Genomic DNA, 19,090 nt, shown 5'->3' on the forward strand with positions numbered 1-19,090 from the left:
CGCTACATGTGATTCCGATTTTTTCATACAATCCTAATTTTGATTCCGATAGAAAAAAAGTACTGCATGCTGCTATGTTTTTAAATCGGAATTAAAAATGGGATTGTATAAAAAAAAGAGGGGGCTGCACATAGAATGGGAGGGGCTGCTGTACATAAAAGAGAATTCACAACATACTTGGCCTAAGGGCACAAAATATAAATCCAGCCTAGGAAGGGTGGTTGCGCACATTATCCAGGAGGCTTTCCTCCACTGAGCTGAGTATCCATTTAGGGCGTATTTTTCCTTCAGGTTTCCTTTGACTGCTAAAACCTGATTGGTTGCCCTTGGAATTGGCTTGTTTAGGCCAGTAGGAACTTTCCTATAGCTTGCTATAAATCCCTTTAGTAGAAAGCGCAAAGACCGGCCAGGTTATGGTCTCTCTGCGGCTGCGTGCAGACCGGCCAGGTTATGGTCTCTCTGCGGCTGCATGCAGACCGGCCAGGTTATGGTCTCTCCGCGGCTGCATGCAGACCGGCCAGGTTATGGTCTCTCCGCGGCTGCATGCAGACCGGCCAGGTTATGGTCTCTCCGCGGCTGCATGCAGACCGGCCAGGTTATGGTCTCTCCGCAGCTGTGTGCAGACCGGCCAGGTTATGGTCTCTCCGTGGCTGCGTGCAGACCGGCCAGGTTATGGTCTCTCCGCGGCTGCATGCAGACCGGCCAGGTTATGGTCTCTCTGCAGCTGCGTGCAGACCGGCCAGGTTATGGTCTCTCCGTGGCTGCGTGCAGACCGGCCAGGTTATGGTCTCTCCGCAGCTGTGTGCAGACCGGCCAGGTTATGGTCTCTCCGTGGCTGCGTGCAGACCGGCCAGGTTATGGTCTCTCTGCGGCTGCGTGCAGACCGGCCAGGTTATGGTCTCTCCGCGGCTGCATGCAGACCGGCCAGGTTATGGTCTCTCCGCGGCTGCATGCAGACCGGCCAGGTTATGGTCTCTCTGCGGCTGTGTGCAGACCGGCCAGGTTATGGTCTCTCCGCAGCTGTGTGCAGACCGGCCAGGTTATGGTCTCTCCGTGGCTGCGTGCAGACCGGCCAGGTTATGGTCTCTCCGTGGCTGCGTGCAGACCGGCCAGGTTATGGTCTCTCCGTGGCTGCATGCAGACCGGCCAGGTTATGGATTCTCTGCGGCTGCATGCAGACCAGCCAGGTTATGGTCTCTCTGTGGCTGCATGCAGACCGGCCAGGTTATGGTCTCTCCGTGGCTGTGTGCAGACCGGCCAGGTTATGGTCTCTCTGCGGCTGCATGCAGACCGGCCAGGTTATGGTCTCTCCGTGGCTGTGTGCAGACCGGCCAGGTTATGGTCTCTCTGCGGCTGCATGCAGACTGGCCAGGTTATGGTCTCTCCGCGGCTGCATGCAGACCGGCCAGGTTATGGACTCTCCGTGGCTGCATGCAGACTGGCCAGGTTATGGTCTCTCTGTGGCTGCGTGCAGACCGGCCAGGTTATGGTCTCTCCGTGGCTGCGTGCAGACCGGCCAGGTTATGGTCTCTCCGTGGCTGCGTGCAGACCGGCCAGGTTATGGTCTCTCCGCGGCTGCATGCAGACCGGCCAGGTTATGGTCTCTCTGCGGCTGTGTGCAGACCGGTCAGGTTATGGTCTCTCCGTGGCTGCATGCAGACCGGCCAGGTTATGGTCTCTCCGCGGCTGCATGCAGACCAGCCAGGTTATGGTCTCTCTGTGGCTGCATGCAGACTGGCCAGGTTATGGTCTCTCCGTGGCTGTGTGCAGACCGGCCAGGTTATGGTCTCTCTGAGGCTGCATGCAGACTGGCCAGGTTATGGTCTCTCCGTGGCTGCGTGCAGACCGGCCAGGTTATGGTCTCTCCGTGGCTGCGTGCAGACCAGACCGGCCAGGTTATGGTCTCTCCGTGGCTGTGTGCAGACCGGCCAGGTTATGGTCTCTCTGAGGCTGCATGCAGACTGGCCAGGTTATGGTCTCTCCGTGGCTGCATGCAGACCAGACCGGCCAGGTTATGGTCTCTCCGTGGCTGCATGCAGACCGGCCAGGTTATGGTCTCTCCGTGGCTGCATGCAGACCGGCCAGGTTATGGTCTCTCTGCGGCTGCGTGCAGACCGGCCAGGTTATGGTCTCTCCGCGGCTGCGTGCAGACCGGCCAGGTTATGGTCTCTCCGCAGCTGCATGCAGACCGGCCAGGTTATGGTCTCTCTGCGGCTGCGTGCAGACCGGCCAGGTTATGGTCTCTCCGCGGCTGCATACAGACCGGCCAGGTTATGGTCTCTCCGCGGCTGCATGCAGACCGGCCAGGTTATGGTCTCTCCGTGGCTGCGTGCAGACCGGCCAGGTTATGGTCTCTCCGCGGCTGCGTGCAGACCGGCCAGGTTATGGTCTCTCCGCGGCTGCATACAGACCGGCCAGGTTATGGTCTCTCTGCAGCTGTGTGCAGACCGGCCAGGTTATGGTCTCTCTGCAGCTGCATGCAGACCGGCCAGGTTATGGTCTCTCCGCGGCTGCGTGCAGACCGGCCAGGTTATGGTCTCTCCGCGGCTGCATGCAGACTGGCCAGGTTATGGTCTCTCCGCGGCTGCATGCAGACCGGCCAGGTTATGGTCGCTCCGTGGCTGCGTGCAGACCGGCCAGGTTATGGTCTCTCCGCGGCTGCATGCAGTCCGGCCAGGTTATGGTCTCTCTGTGGCTGCGTGCAGACCGGCCAGGTTATGGTCTCTCCGTGGCTGCGTGCAGACCGGCCAGGTTATGGTCTCTCCGCGGCTGCGTGCAGACCGGCCAGGTTATGGTCTCTCCGCGGCTGCGTGCAGACCGGCCAGGTTATGGTCTCTCCGTGGCTGCGTGCAGACTGGCCAGGTTATGGTCTCTCCGCGGCTGTGTGCAGATCGGCCAGGTTATGGTCTCTCCGTGGCTGCGTGCAGACCGGCCAGGTTATGGTCTCTCTGCGGCTGCGTGCAGACCGGCCAGGTTATGGTCTCTCCATGGCTGCGTGCAGACCGGCCAGGTTATGGTCTCTCTGCGGCTGTGTGCAGACCGGCCAGGTTTTGGGTCTCCGCGGCTGAATGCAGACTGGCCAGGTTATGGTCTCTCTGCGGCTGCCTGCAGACCGGCCAGGTTATGGTCTCTCCGCGGCTGCCTGCAGACCGGCCAGGTTATGGTCTCTCCGTGGCTGCATGCAGACCGGCCAGGTTATGGTCTCTCTGCGGCTGCATGCAGACTGGCCAGGTTATGGTCTCTCCGCGGCTGCATGCAGACCGGCCAGGTTATGGTCTCTCTGTGGCTGCATACAGACCGGCCAGGTTATGGTCTCTCTGCGGCTGCATGCAGACCGGCCAGGTTATGGTCTCTCCGCGGCTGCATGCAGAGTCAGACCGGCCAGGTTATGGTCTCTCCGTGGCTGCCTGCAGACCGGCCAGGTTATGGTCTCTACGTGGCTGCATGCAGACTGGCCAGGTTATGGTCTCTCTGCGGCTGCATGCAGACCGGCCAGGTTATGGTCTCTCCATGGCTGCATGCAGACCGGCCAGGTTGTGGTCTCTCTGCGGCTGCGTGCAGACCGGCCAGGTTATGGTCTCTCCGCGGCTGCATGCAGACCGGCCAGGTTATGGTCTCTCCGTGGATGCATGCAGACCGGCCAGGTTATGGTCTCTCCGCGGCTGCGTGCAGACCGGCCAGGTTATGGTCTCTCTGCGGCTGCATGCAGACCGGCCAGGTTATGGTCTCTCCGTGGCTGCATGCAGACTGGCCAGGTTATGGTCTCTCTGCGGCTGCATGCAGACCGGCCAGGTTATGGTCTCTCCATGGCTGCATGCAGACCGGCCAGGTTATGGTCTCTCCATGGCTGCATGCAGACCGGCCAGGTTATGGTCTCTCCGCGGCTGCGTGCAGACCGGCCAGGTTATGGTCTCTCCGCGGCTGCATGCAGACCGGCCAGGTTATGGTCTCTCCGCGGCTGCGTGCAGACCGGCCAGGTTAAGGACTCTCCGCGGCTGCATGCAGACCGGCCAGGTTATGGTCTCTCTGCAGCTGCATGCAGACCGGCCAGGTTATGGTCTCTCCGCGGCTGCATGCAGACCGGCCAGGTTATGGTCTCTCCGCGGCTGCATGCAGACCGGCCAGGTTATGGTCTCTCCGCGGCTGCATGCGGACTGGCCAGGTTATGGTCTCTCTGCGGCTGCATGCAGACTGGCCAGGTTATGGTCTCTCCGCGGCTGCATGCAGACTGGCCAGGTTGTGGTCTCTCCGCGGCTGCGTGCAGACCGGCCAGGTTATGGTCTCTCCATGGCTGCCTGCAGACCGGCCAGGTTATGGTCTCTCCATGGCTGCCTGCAGACCGGCCAGGTTATGGTCTCTCTGCGGCTGCGTGCAGACCGGCCAGGTTATGGTCTCTCTGCGGCTGCATACAGACCGGCCACGTTATGGTCTCTCTGCGGCTGCATGCAGACCGGCCAGGTTATGGTCTCTCCGCGGCTGCATGCAGACCGGCCAGGTTATGGTCTCTCCGCGGCTGCATGCAGACCGGCCAGGTTATGGTCTCTCCGCGGCTGCATGCAGACTGGCCAGGTTATGGTCTCTCTGCGGCTGCATGCAGACTGGCCAGGTTATGGTCTCTCCGCGGCTGCATGCAGACTGGCCAGGTTATGGTCTCTCCGCGGCTGCGTGCAGACCGGCCAGGTTATGGTCTCTCCATGGCTGCCTGCAGACCGGCCAGGTTATGGTCTCTCCATGGCTGCCTGCAGACCGGCCAGGTTATGGTCTCTCCACGGCTGCGTGCAGACCGGCCAGGTTATGGTCTCTCCATGGCTGCCTGCAGACCGGCCAGGTTATGGTCTCTCCACGGCTGCGTGCAGACCGGCCAGGTTATGGTCTCTCCACGGCTGCATGCAGACCGGCCAGGTTAAGGTCTCTCCGCGGCTGCATGCAGACTGGCCAGGTTATGGTCTCTCCGTGGCTGCCTGCAGACCGGCCAGGTTATGGTCTCTACGTGGCTGCATGCAGACTGGCCAGGTTATTGTCTCTCTGCGGCTGCATGCAGACCGGCCAGGTTATGGTCTCTCCATGGCTGCATGCAGACCGGCCAGGTTGTGGTCTCTCTGCGGCTGCGTGCAGACCGGCCAGGTTATGGTCTCTCCGCGGCTGCATGCAGACCGGCCAGGTTATGGTCTCTCCGTGGCTGCATGCAGACTGGCCAGGTTATGGTCTCTCCATGGCTGCATGCAGACCGGCCAGGTTATGGTCTCTCCATGGCTGCATGCAGACCGGCCAGGTTATGGTCTCTCCGCGGCTGCGTGCAGACCGGCCAGGTTATGGTCTCTCCGCGGCTGCATGCAGACCGGCCAGGTTATGGTCTCTCCGTGGCTGCATGCAGACTGGCCAAGTTATGGTCTCTCCATGGCTGCATGCAGACCGGCCAGGTTATGGTCTCTCCATGGCTGCATGCAGACCGGCCAGGTTATGGTCTCTCCGCGGCTGCGTGCAGACCGGCCAGGTTATGGTCTCTCCGCGGCTGCATGCAGACCGGCCAGGTTATGGTCTCTCCGCGGCTGCGTGCAGACCGGCCAGGTTAAGGACTCTCCGCGGCTGCGTGCAGACCGGCCAGGTTATGGTCTCTCTGCGGCTGCATACAGACCGGCCACGTTATGGTCTCTCTGCGGCTGCATGCAGACCGGCCAGGTTATGGTCTCTCCGCGGCTGCATGCAGACCGGCCAGGTTATGGTCTCTCCGCGGCTGCATGCAGACCGGCCAGGTTATGGTCTCTCCGCGGCTGCATGCAGACTGGCCAGGTTATGGTCTCTCTGCGCCTGCATGCAGACTGGCCAGGTTATGGTCTCTCCGCGGCTGCATGCAGACTGGCCAGGTTATGGTCTCTCCGCGGCTGCGTGCAGACCGGCCAGGTTATGGTCTCTCCATGGCTGCCTGCAGACCGGCCAGGTTATGGTCTCTCCATGGCTGCCTGCAGACCGGCCAGGTTATGGTCTCTCCACGGCTGCGTGCAGACCGGCCAGGTTATGGTCTCTCCATGGCTGCCTGCAGACCGGCCAGGTTATGGTCTCTCCACGGCTGCGTGCAGACCGGCCAGGTTATGGTCTCTCCACGGCTGCATGCAGACCGGCCAGGTTATGGTCTCTCCGCGGCTGCATGCAGACTGGCCAGGTTATGGTCTCTCCGCGGCTGCATACAGACCGGCCAGGTTATGGTCTCTCTGTGGCTGCATACAGACTGGCCAGGTTATGGTCTCTCTGCGGCTGCATACAGACCGGCCAGGTTATGGTCTCTCCGCGGCTGCATGCAGACCGGCCAGGTTATGGTCTCTCCGCGGCTGCATGCAGACTGGCCAGGTTATGGTCTCTCCGCGGCTGCCTGCAGACCGGCCAGGTTATGGTCTCTCCGCGGCTGCCTGCAGACCGGCCAGGTTATGGTCTCTCCGCGGCTGCATGCAGACCGGCCAGGTTATGGTCTCTCCGCGGCTGCCTGCAGACCGGCCAGGTTATGGTCTCTCCGCGGCTGCATGCAGACCGGCCAGGTTATGGTCTCTCCGCGGCTGCATGCAGACCGGCCAGGTTATGGTCTCTCCGCGGCTGCATGCAGACCGGCCAGGTTATGGTCTCTCCGCGGCTGTGTGCAGACCGGCCAGGTTATGGTCTCTCCGTGGCTGCATGCAGACCGGCCAGGTTATGGTCTCTCCGTGGCTGCATGCAGACCGGCCAGGTTATGGTCTCTCCGTGGCTGCATGCAGACCGGCCAGGTTATGGTCTCTCCGTGGCTGCATGCAGACCAGCCAGGTTAGGGTCTCTCTGCGGCTGCATGCAGACCGGCCAGGTTATGGTCTCTCCGCGGCTGCATGCAGACCGGCCAGGTTATGGTCTCTCCGCGGCTGCGTGCAGACCGGCCAGGTTATGGTCTCTCCGCGGCTGCCTGCAGACCGGCCAGGTTATGGTCTCTCTGCGGCTGCGTGCAGACCGGCCAGGTTATGGTCTCTCCGCGGCTGCGTGCAGACCGGCCAGGTTATGGTCTCTCCGCGGCTGCCTGCAGACCGGCCAGGTTATGGTCTCTCCGCGGCTGCATGCAGACCGGCCAGGTTATGGTCTCTCCGTGGCTGCATGCAGACCGGCCAGGTTATGGTCTCTCCGTGGCTGCATGCAGACCGGCCAGGTTATGGTCTCTCCGCGGCTGCGTGCAGACCGGCCAGGTTATGGTCTCTCCGTGGCTGCATGCAGACCGGCCAGGTTATGGTCTCTCCGCGGCTGCGTGCAGACCGGCCAGGTGCTGGAGCAGAGGCATGCTGCACTGTCACTGAGAATTTCTTTGATCCTATAAGCCGGTGGCAGTCTGAGCTGCGTACGTTAAAAAGGGGCGATTGGAAAAAAGGGCGCCGGGTTTTTAACGATAAACATGGATTACGTTTAAAAATGTATTTCGTTTAAAAGTAATGTTTTTAAACGTTATAAATCATTAAATAATGTGTATTAAATCGGCAATTGTAAAAACGTTAATCTTTCGTTTAAATAATGAAACGCATAATAACGTTTAAAAAAAAAATTACTAAGTAACCCTCCCTGTACCTACCCCTAACCCCTAGACCCCCCTGTTGATGCCTAAACCTAAGACCCCCCCTGTTGGTGCCTAAGTAACCCTCCCTGTACCTACCCCTAACCCCTAGACCCCCCTGTTAGTGCCTAAACCTAAGACCCCCCTGTTGGTGCCTAAACCTAAGACCCCCCTGTTAGTGCCTAAACCTAAGACCCCCCTGTTGGTGCCTAAACCTAAGACCCCCCTGTTGGTGCCTAAACCTAAGACCCCCTGTTGGTGCCTAAACCTAAGACCCCCCTGTTGGTGCCTAAACCTAAGACCCCCCTTTTGGTGCCTAAACCTAAGACCCCCTGTTGGTGCCTAAACCTAAGACCCCCCTGTTGGTGCCTAAACCTAAGACCCCCCTGTTGCTGCCTAAACCTAAGACCCCCCTGTTATTTTTTTCGTTTAAAAATAATGTTTAAAAAAAAAGTAATGTTTTTCGTTTAAAAATAATGTTTTGGAAAAATATTGTACTGGTTTTCGTTTAAAAATAATATTTAAACATGTATAAATCATTAAATAATGTGTAATCATGAGAAACAGTAATAAAACATTAAGTCTCCGGGCGCAGCTTTTAAAACGTTAGTTTTCTCCGGCGCCCTTTTTTCCTACCGGGCGCCCATTAAACGATATTTATTATAGAAGTGAATGGCGGCGCCCGATTTGTCCACTAGCCTCAGGCGCCCGAATTTACTGTTTCCGTCTGAGCTCCCTTCTCCGGAGAATGCTCTGTGTATAGAAGTCACCCACAATGGCCCGTGCAGCTGCAGGACTCAGGAATGCAGAACCATTACAGGCTTTTCAACAGCACTGCATTAGTACATCAATTTCAATGAAGCGAGTTCCTCTATAACATTAGAACTGGCTGGACAAAGGAGGGAAGAGAATGACGTCCTCATATCAGCTGTTTATTAATCTCTCCATTCTTTTCTGCTTACTTTGCTTTGGAGCACTTAAAGGTGGACTTTAGGCAAATGTAAAAGTCCACCATAGCAAGCAATACAGTGCATACAGTTTCACCCCCCCCCCCCCCCCCAACTACTGGCCTGGGGCGGGGCTAGTCAAGATTATTACATATGGGAAAAGAGGCTGCAAATGCAGAGAAGAGCATGGAAGAGGGGACTGCTGTACATGGGTGTGATGCATGGAAGAGGGGGCTGCACCTGTAATGGGAGGGGCTGTTGTACATGGATGATACACATGGAAGAGGGAGTTGCACATGGAATGGGAGGGAGCTGCTGTACATGGATGTTACACATGGAAGAGGGAGTTGCACATGGAATGGGAGGGGCTGCTGTACATGGATGATACACATGGAAGAGAGGGCTGCACATGGAATGGGAGAGGCTGCTGTAGATGGATGTAACACATGGAAGAGGGGGTTGCACATGGAATGGGAGGGGCTGCTGTACATGGATGTTACACATGGAAGAGAGGGTTGCACATGGAATGGGAGGGGCTGCTGTACATGGATGTTACACATGGAAGAGAGGGCTGCACATGGAATGGGAGGGGCTGCTGTACATGGATGTTACACATGGAAGAGGGGGCTGCACATGGAATGGGAGGGGCTGCTGTACATGGATGTTACACATGGAAGAGGGGGCTGCACATGGAATGGGAGGGGCTGCTGTACATGGATGTTACACATGGAAGAGGGGGCTGCACATGGAATGGGAGGGGATGCTGTACATGGATGTTACACATGGAAGAGGGGGCTGCACATGGAATGGGAGGGAGCTGCTTTACATGGATGTTACACATGGAAGAGAGGGTTGCACATGGAATGGGAGGGGCTGCTATACATGGATGTTACACATGGAAGAGGGGGCTGCACATGGAATGGGATGAGACTGCTGTACATGGATGATACACATGGAAGAGGGGGCTGCACATGGAATGGGAGGGGCTGCTGTACATGGATGTCACACATGGAAGAGGGGGCTGCACATGGATGTTACACATGGAAGAGGGGGCTGCACATGGAATGGGAGGGGGGTGCTGTACATGGATGACACACATGGAAGAGGGGGCTGCACATGGATGACACACATGGAAGAGGGGGCTGCACATGGAATGGGAGGGGGGTGCTGTACATGGATGACACACATGGAAGAGGAGGCTGCACATGGAAGAGGGGGCTGCTGTACATGAATATGACACATGGAAGAGGGGGCTATACATGGAATGGGTAAGTGGGGCAGGATGCATGCTCCACTCCCAGAGGCTGGGCCACTGGGAACAGGGCCGGTTTAAGCAACAATGGGGCCCCAGGGCAAAATAAACCTGGGGGCCCCCCCAACAGATACCTTGAAGCAAAAATTGGCATTAAGGGACCTTTTTTGCAGCTGGTATAGTCAGGGTTTGAAGCCCCAATCGGTCGGAGCTCCACATTCTGGCTATCCCAGCCTGCATGGGGGAAAAGGGGTTAAAAAGTTTCAGGAAGGGGGACCCCACATAATTAAAAAAAAAATTCCCACACTCTAAACATAAAAAAAAATAAATTGGGAAAATAGGAAAAAATGCCAGGGATCTTCATACAGCCATATTGCGGCTGTATAGCGATCCCTGGCCAAAGCGCTGCGGCTGCGTATGGACCCCCTGGAAACCCCGTCAGGAAATTTATTGCTCTTTCGTTTGATACATGTAAAATTACACCACCGTTAGGTTTGCTACTAAAAGTGACATTTACCGCATTTAAAAGTATACTTTTTTCCTTCGAAACTTTAAAATCAATTTTCTCAAAAACTAGAAGGTCTTTTTGAAAAATTGTGTTTTCCTCTTATTCCCAATGATCTCCTTAACATATCCTGCAAATTTAGAGTTTCTAGCATTTAAGGTGGATTTGCTATTAACCATTAAAGTCGGCTGGTTTTTAAATGTGTATTTTTTTTCCTTTGAAACGGAAGTCAGTTTTCTCAGGAACTAGAAGGTCGATTTGAAATTTTTTTTTTCCTCTTGTAGTCACTGGGGGCCCCTACAAGCTCTGGGGCCCTGGGGCAGCTGCCTCCTTTGCCTCTATGGTAGCGCCGGCCCTGACTGGGAAGATACAGCAGTTGAGCTTCAGGCTCCAAAAGACATCAGGGCCCTTCATACAATTCCCTTTGTCTCCTAAGATCTCTCCTATTAAATATTTTTACATCTTCTGTTTAAAATAACTTATTATTCTGAGTATTTTCTAGCTTGCTGTTGCCTTATGCCGGCGCATCCCCGCTCGTCCGCGCGTGTGTGCGGATAGATTGCCGCTCGTCTCCGCCGGCGCTTCCTAATCAGCGCTCGATTCCCTGCCATTGTCCGCCGGCGGGAATCGAGCGGGCGGGGGCCGAGCGGCATGAATATTATCAGCTGGCCGGATCAGCTGGTTGATACACGGTACAGAAACGTACCGTGTGTCCCCAGCATAAGGCTCCTTTCACACCAGACAACGCGTGCAGGAGACGTTCTGATAGCCTGCGTTGTTGGGTATCTGCGGTGCAACGCAATCAGCAGCGGTAATAATTAATTAACCTGACGGGAAAACGCCGGCTCCCGGCGGCTCACCTGGGTGCGTCGGAACCGCAACGCACTAAAACGCTGGTGTTAAAGGTAAAATGAAAGCCTATGGACTCTCATTTTACCTTGGTTAACGCAATTAACTGCCTTTGCGTTGAAACGCATAAAAAGGGCTCTGGTGTGAAAGAGCCCTTAAAGGGCATTTTATTGATCAGATGTTAAAGTTTCACCCCGGCGAAAACATCTTGGCCTGTATGCAATCCACTCTTTCTCCTTAGTTTTCTTCAAGTTGGTATTTTCACACCCAAATGCCCTTTAAGCCCCCAGCAAGCAAGAAAATACACAACATTAATTTTATTAGTACTTTTTCCTACTACTTTTGGTACTTTTTTTTAAATTGTGAAATACTGAAAAGTTATTTCATAGGAAGATGAATAATTACCACCTAGGAGAGAAAGGGAACCGCAGAAGCAGGACTTGTACCAATCGTTCCCAAATAACTTACTGGTATTGGAGATTTTGGGGGGATTTAGTTGCTAGCAGGTAATTTGGGCGCCGGTGGCTAGTAAGCGATTAGGGTTCCCCCATAGGCATTAATGCGAATATCGTTAATACGGCGCCCAAATTAGAAATGGGGGCGCCAGATAAATATCATTTTCAATATTAGAAATTTAAAGTTTTTGAAATAGGTTAATGTTTTGAAACTTGCAACGTTATAGCTTTTGTAATATTGTTTTATTTGTATGTACAAATTTTATGTTTGTAAGGGTGTTTGTGCAGGAGGAACAGTTAGGGGTAGGTGTCAGGAAGGGTGTTTGTGCGGGGTGGGAGTGGTTAGAGTTATGCACCACCGGGGGGGGGGGGGGGTCTTAGGGTTAGACACCACTAGGGGGGTCTTAGGGTTAGGCACCACTGGAGTGGTCTTAGTGTTAAGCACCACCAGGGAGGGTTTTAGGGTTAGGCACCAGCAGGGAAGTCTTAGGGTTAGGTACCACTGGAAGAAGTCTTAGGGTCAGGCACCCCCACGGGGAGTCTAAGGGTTAGGCACTACCAGTGGGGGGTGGGTCTTAGGGTTAGGTACCACCAGGGAAGTCTTAGGGTTAGGTACCACTGGTCAGGCACCCCCACGGGGAGTCTAAGGGTTAGGCACTACCAGTGGGGGGTGGGTCTTAGGGTTAGGTACCACCAGGGAAGTCTTAGGGTTAGGTACCACTGGTCAGGCACCCCCACGGGGAGTCTAAGGGTTAGGCACTACCAGTGGGGGGTGGGTCTTAGGGTTAAGCACCACCAGGGGAGTCTTAGGATAAGGCACCAGGGTGGTTAGGGTTATGAACCACCAGGAGAGGTGTCAAGGTTAGGCACCATTAGGGGAGGTTAGGGTTAGGCATCAGTAGTTGAGGGTTTCTGTGTGAGAGTAGGGCTAGGTTAAGCTGTAGTAAAATATCAGTAAGATATTCTACTTTTTTATTATCGTTATTAACAATTTTCCTTCGGCAATATAATTACGATAACATACAAAATCTACCCTTTGGTTTCACAGTGGGACGTTACAGGCGCACGTTAGAGCAGCCTGTAACGTACCCCACCGCACAGCAATGAAAAATCAATGGGCTGTTCACAGTGCCCACGTTGCGTTGAATTGTAACGCAGCACGTCCTGATAACGTACTGCATGCAGTACTTTACGACTGTTTGCACATGCTCAGTACGGGTGTTTTTTTTTTTTTATTTTGGGGGCGGAGTGGAGGCGGGGAGAGGTCGCTACGTAGCCAGGCACATGGCTACTTAATATTCACTGCACTTGCAGTGTTTTCTTCTTGGAGCGGCTTCTGATTGGCTGGCGGGACCACGTGATGCGGAGAGCTCCGCTCACGTGGTCTCCGCAGTGCCTCCGACAGAGCAGGCGCACCAAGAGCTGCTTGTAACGCGGCTCTTGGTAGCGTCCTGCTCCACCACCACCAGGCGTTGCGTTAGGGGCACGTTATGCGACCTTAACGTCCCCTAAAACGCAACGTCCTGGTGTGAAACCAGCCTTAAAGAAGAAGAATGTTGTTAGATATTGACAATATTTTTATACACAAAATTGATTTTTTGAGGGGGAAAGGGTGTTTAGTTGGGTATTGAAGATGGAGCTTTGTCAACTTGAACATAAACCCACCCTGCTGGTAACAATGGAGCGATACATATTGATGTTTGAGATATGGAATCAGCAATCAAGAACAAGTTAGCATGCCGGTGACTATTCTTCAGCATTACTGACTCTAAAGCTGGTGATGTAGAATGCAACACACAACCCAACCAGAAAGCAAAAAGTAAATTGCCTTTTCCAGCAGAACTCTTCTCTACACGACCACAATGACCCTATCCAGTGACTATTCTTTAGAATTACCAACTCTACAGCTGATGTAGGATGCAACACAACACAACACAACCAGAAAGCAAAAAGTTAATTGCCTTTTCCAGCAGAACTCTTCTCTACAAAACCACAATGGCCCTCTTATTGTCTTTGCAAATCTGTCACTGAAGGAGACTCCTCCTTATTACAGATCCACTGCAATTTATTTTATGCGGTCTATAAAAGCCGTACTTAATGTACAAAACGAGCACCTGTTCCCACAGGCCTTCCAACCAGTTTCCCAGAAAACGAGAGCCGTGTGTTTGTGGAACGTCAAGGCCTCAAATGCATTTTTAAAGACGCCTTTTGTTTGGCCATAATGCGTTCATGAAAAAAACATAGGCTGATGAAGCTGTAATTTCGGGTGAAAGTGTCTTCGTGTAAGACGGGCCTTTTCAGCGCTGTCACTCTGCTGTTGTTTCCCTGTACACAGCGGATCAGAGCGGGGATCAGTGTGCAGTTCGGGGGAGAGGAGGTGTGGAGGAGGGAGATTAGCGAGGGAACCGTGGATCATGGGGCTGGCTAAACACTAAGACGCCACTTCTATCAGTGTGAAGCAAAGTAGCAGAAATTCATTCTGTGTAGGGATTGGTGGAATCGTATTTGGTTTGCCCAGTGAGGTTTGTTGACATGACCGGCCAATAAAGGGCATTAGGTAAACAGAGGTGCAAATTGCTTAATCAGGCAAAATACAAGAAGAGTAGACTTTATTCCGTCAGTACAGGCCAAAGCGCCAATAATGAACAAATGCCCAGGTGAAGACGTTCTCCTGCCTATCCCAAAGCCCTTATCTACTGTACAAATGTATTGTTCTACCTAAACCAGGCATGTCAACCTCCAGTCCTCAAGGACCATTTTTGCACAGCTCATATTACTAGATGGGACTGAATCAGGAAAGGTGTGCTATATTAAAGGCTACCCGAAGTGACATGTGACATGATGAGATAGACATGTGTATGTACAGTGCCTAGCACACACATAACTAGGCTGTGTTCCTTTTTTTTCTTTCTCTGCCTGAAAGAGTTAAATATCAGGTATTTAAGTGGCTGACTCAGTCCTGACTCAGACAGGAAGTGACTACAGTGTGACCCTCACTGATAAGAAATTCCAACTATAAAACACTTTCCTAGCAGAAAATGGCCTCTGAGAGCAAGAAAGAGGAAAAAAGGGTAATGTCTTATCAGTGAGGGTCACACTGTGGTCACTTCCTGTCTGAGTCAGGACTGAGTCAGCCACTTACATACCTGATATTTAACTCTTTCAGACAGAGAAAGAAAAAAGGAACACAGCATAGTGATTTGTGTGCTTGGCACTGTACATACCCATGTCTATCTCATCATGTCACATGTCACTTCAGGTATCCTTTAAGTAGAATCCATTTTTCCAATTCTCTGTCCATCCTCCTAATCACTGACATGGATGTAGGATTCCAGGACTGGCTTTTGACACCTGCTGAGAACTAAACCCACCCCATTCGCTAACTAACCTAATGCTGGAACTGCCACCATTCAGAACCATTCCTTATTTACCTATGAGGGTCTTTAACTTGGTTTTGGGGTAAATAATGCCCACTTAAGTGTTCAATAGGGGGATGTGATGCGCGGAGTACACACAATAGAAAGTGTAGACAGGTTTTAAGTAGTAATATTTCTGGCCGGACTTAAGCCATTGCTGATGTAATTTCCTTCCTTAATCTTTTTTTTTTCTCCTAGAAACTGCACTGTTATATCTTGCTTGCTTTGTAAACTCATGTGAGCCCAGCATAGATCAGATTTCCGCAGCTTCACATTGAACTGCCCTCAGCCAATCAGTGAGGAGCAGGAACGTGAGCGAGGAGATAACAAGCTTCCTTCTTGTCAGCAATATACCAAATAGAGCCAGGCTGACTGAGATAAGATTTATTAGATTTATTACAGCAGAAACATTTCTGATTATATTGTAATCCTTGCAATGCAGGGTCAAGTTGTAGACTGCATAATAAACACAGAGCAGTGGGTAAATGGAATTTTATTTTATGGATGACAATCTTGTGTTATGTTCTTCGATGCACACGGTTAAGCTAGAGGTCAGCTACTTACAGGTTACCATACTGCATGCAAATTCTCTAAAAGCAGACATGGGGCTTGATTCACTAAGGCAAATAGCATGCCTTATCCAAGTTAACACACCTTATTAGAGATAACACGCCTTATCAGAGTATCATAGCGAGCACTACGAACTTATGCCTGCTAATTGGCAATGACGAGAGCCCCACTCGTCCTGCTTTGAGCCCCTGCGGGTTCCTAGCGCTCGCAATGCTACTCTAATAAGGCGTGTTAACTTTGATAAGGCGTGTTATCTCTGATAAGCCATGCTATTTGTCATCATTGTTTAAATCCTTTTTAGGGAATATCTTTATAAAGAATAAAAGCCTTGCTGAGAATCCCCCATGAAGAGATGGACTAGTCCAAAACCTGTCACTTATGTCAGATTTCTACTACCTACTGTAAGTGACAGCAACATAGGAGAAAAGTAATTTATGGCTCATTTTACTCTGGAAAAAATGTACTTCTTATTTGTATATGTTTGCACATATTTAAAATGTTACTATTTTTCGCCATAGTGCCCCTTTAAGCATGAAGGCGTAACACATATATATTCTAATGCTTGGCATACACTGCTCTATTTTGCCGTTCGATTCCGCGCCCAATCGTTTTGCCTGCTTGATTCTGCAGGCGATTCTCTTATCTTCTGCTAGTTTTTATTATCTTTTCCTATTGTCCTCCATGCAGAACCGAGTGGCGAAATGATCGGGCCGGAGATTGGACATGTCGGAAATGATCTATCGAGCCATCTAAATGAATGGAATCGAGCTGTGTATTCCCAGCATAACACACACAATAGATTTGCGTTGGCCATATTTTTTCTTCTCCTCACCTGTGTTTGGGTTCAGCATGAACAATCCTTGGCTGCTACCGCTGGAGAAGTGGAAGGTGAGTTTGCCGGCAGAAACCAAGTCGGCGTCTGTTGCCTCCAGGCTGAGAATGGAGACATTTGGTGGAGAGTTCTCCGGCACTGAGGCGTAGAATACGGCCTTAGACAGCTGAGGGATGTTATCATTGACATCGGCAACTTCAATGTACACTTCAGCCACAGAAGACAAAGGAACGGAACCTAAGTCCGTGGCATAGACGGTCAACCAGTATCGTGCCATAGATTCGCGGTCCAGGGGAGCGTCCGTCCGGATTGACCCTGAGGAGGAAGGGGGTCAATATTTCTTGTGAATCATAATTTGGTTACACGGTATGGAATGTATAACACTCCATCACTGTTCACAGGTACAAGAAAAGACAATCAGGGATTTGGGAGGCATTAAAAGGATCTTCTCTGTATTTTTAGATAGTGGGTGGGCCTCAGCTAGTCATCCCTAATCCCATCTCTCAATTATGGAAAATATTTTGCAAGAACTTGCTGAAATCCCGACACTATTTTTATCTTTTGTACAAGACACGGATTTCTGTAAATACTGTGGTCAATCAGTTTTAGGAAAAGAGCTACCTTCTTCAGAGCAGGATCATCCACAAGGCATACGAGGCAGGTGCCTGGGGTCTAATTAGTATCAAGGGGCCCAGCTGGAACCATCTCTGATTCTTTCCCACCTGAGATTACCAAAAGGACCATAAGTGGGTCCAAGATGCTCCCTTGCCTAATCTATCTCTGATTTGCTATAGAAATGACAGTAAATCTATATAATTAGATGCCCCCATGTGTTTAAACCCTGTGAAAAGTAAAAATGGGGGCATGTTCGGTAAATAACGTATACATTTAGTTTAGACGCTAATGAGCTTGGAACAAGTCATAGCCGATAATAATACTATCAGTCATCACTGATATTATACTATTGCAAATGTTATGCTCATGTCATGTGATGTCAAACTGCTCTCCTAATCCCTCCTTCTCTGACTAACCTTCCTTGTGCCGTTACACCTAACAATAACTCCTCCTACTACTGCTACACCTAACACTAACCGTCCTACTACCGCTACACCAAACACTAACCCTCCTACTACTGCTTCACCTAACACTAACTCCTCCTAGTACCACTTCACCTAACACTAACCCTCCTACTACCGCTTCACCTAACACTAACCCCCCTACTACCGCTTCACCTAACACTAACCCTCCTACTACTGCTACACCTCACACTAACCCTCCTACTACCGCTACACCTAACACTAACCCTCCTACTACCGCTTCACCTAACACTAACCCTCCTACTACCGCTTCACCTAACACTAACCCTCCTACTACCGCTTCACCTAACACTAACCCTCCTACTACCGCTTCACCTAACACTAACCCTCCTACTACCGCTACACCTAACACTAACCCTCCTACTACCGCTTCACCTAACACTAACTCCTCCTACTACCGCTTCACCTAACACTAACCCTCCTACTACCGCTTCACCTAACACTAACCCTCCTACTACCGCTTCACCTAACACTAACCCTCCTACTACTGCTTCACCTAACATTAACCGTCCTACTACCGCTACACCAAACACTAACCCTCCTACTACTGCTTCACCTAACACTAACTCCTCCTAGTACCACTTCACCTAACATTAACCCTCCTACTACCGCTTCACCTAACACTAACCCCCCTACTACCGCTTCACCTAACACTAACCCTCCTACTACCGCTACACCTCACACTAACCCTCCTACTACCGCTACACCTAACACTAACCCTCCTACTACCGCTTCACCTAACACTAACCCTCCTACTACCGCTTCACCTAACACTAACCCTCCTACTACCGCTTCACCTAACACTAACCCTCCTATTACCGCTTCACCTAACACTAACCCTCCTACTACCGCTTCACCTAACACTAACCCTCCTACTACCACTTCACCTAACACTAACCCTCCTACTACTGCTTCACCTAACACTAACCCTCCTAGTACTGCTTCACCTAACATTAACCCTCCTACTAACGCTTCATCTAACACTAACCCTCCTACTAACGCTTCACCTAACACTAACCCTCCTACTACCGCTTCACCTAACACTAACCCTCCTACTACCACTTCACCTAACACTAACCCTCCTACTACCGCTTCACCTAACACTAACCCTCCTACTACCGCTTCACCTAACACGAACCCTCCTACTACCGCTTCACCTAACAGGAACCCTCCTACTACCGCTTCACCTAACACGAACCCTCCTACTACCGCTTCACCTAACACTAACCCTCCTACTACCGCTTCACCTAACACTAACCCTCCTACTACCGCTTCACCTAACACTAACCCTCCTACTACCGCTTCACCTAACTCTAACCCTCCTACTACCGCTTCACCTAACACGAACCCTCCTACTACCGCTTCACCTAACATTAACCCTCCTACTACCGCTACACCTAACACTAACCCTCCTACTACCACTTCACCTAACACTAACCTCACTGCTGCTAAACCTTACCTAATACTAGTCCTCCTCCTACTGCAGCTAAACCTGACACTAACACTGCTGCTGCCAGTTCACCTAATGCTAACCTTACTGCTGCCAATAAACCTAACAGTAGCCTTGCTGCTGCACCTACCACTCGAAGCAATGCAACCGGCTATGTTGGAA

The 19,090-nt window shown here is 52.0% G+C and overlaps 1 protein-coding gene across 1 annotated transcript in view; it reads right to left on the reverse strand.

Moving 5' to 3' along the window:
- The window catches only part of FAT2 (FAT atypical cadherin 2), a 208,769-nt gene that overhangs the window by 113,694 nt on the left and 75,985 nt on the right, over positions 1–19,090 (reverse strand). The window contains exon 3 of the mRNA XM_068278392.1: positions 16,382–16,696. Within this exon, the coding sequence (XP_068134493.1) occupies positions 16,382–16,696 (315 nt within the window). The remainder of the gene's footprint in view (positions 1–16,381; positions 16,697–19,090) is intronic.

The sequence above is a fragment of the Hyperolius riggenbachi genome, chromosome 3 (assembly GCF_040937935.1).
Source record: "Hyperolius riggenbachi isolate aHypRig1 chromosome 3, aHypRig1.pri, whole genome shotgun sequence".
NCBI classification, from domain to species: Eukaryota; Metazoa; Chordata; class Amphibia; order Anura; family Hyperoliidae; genus Hyperolius; species Hyperolius riggenbachi.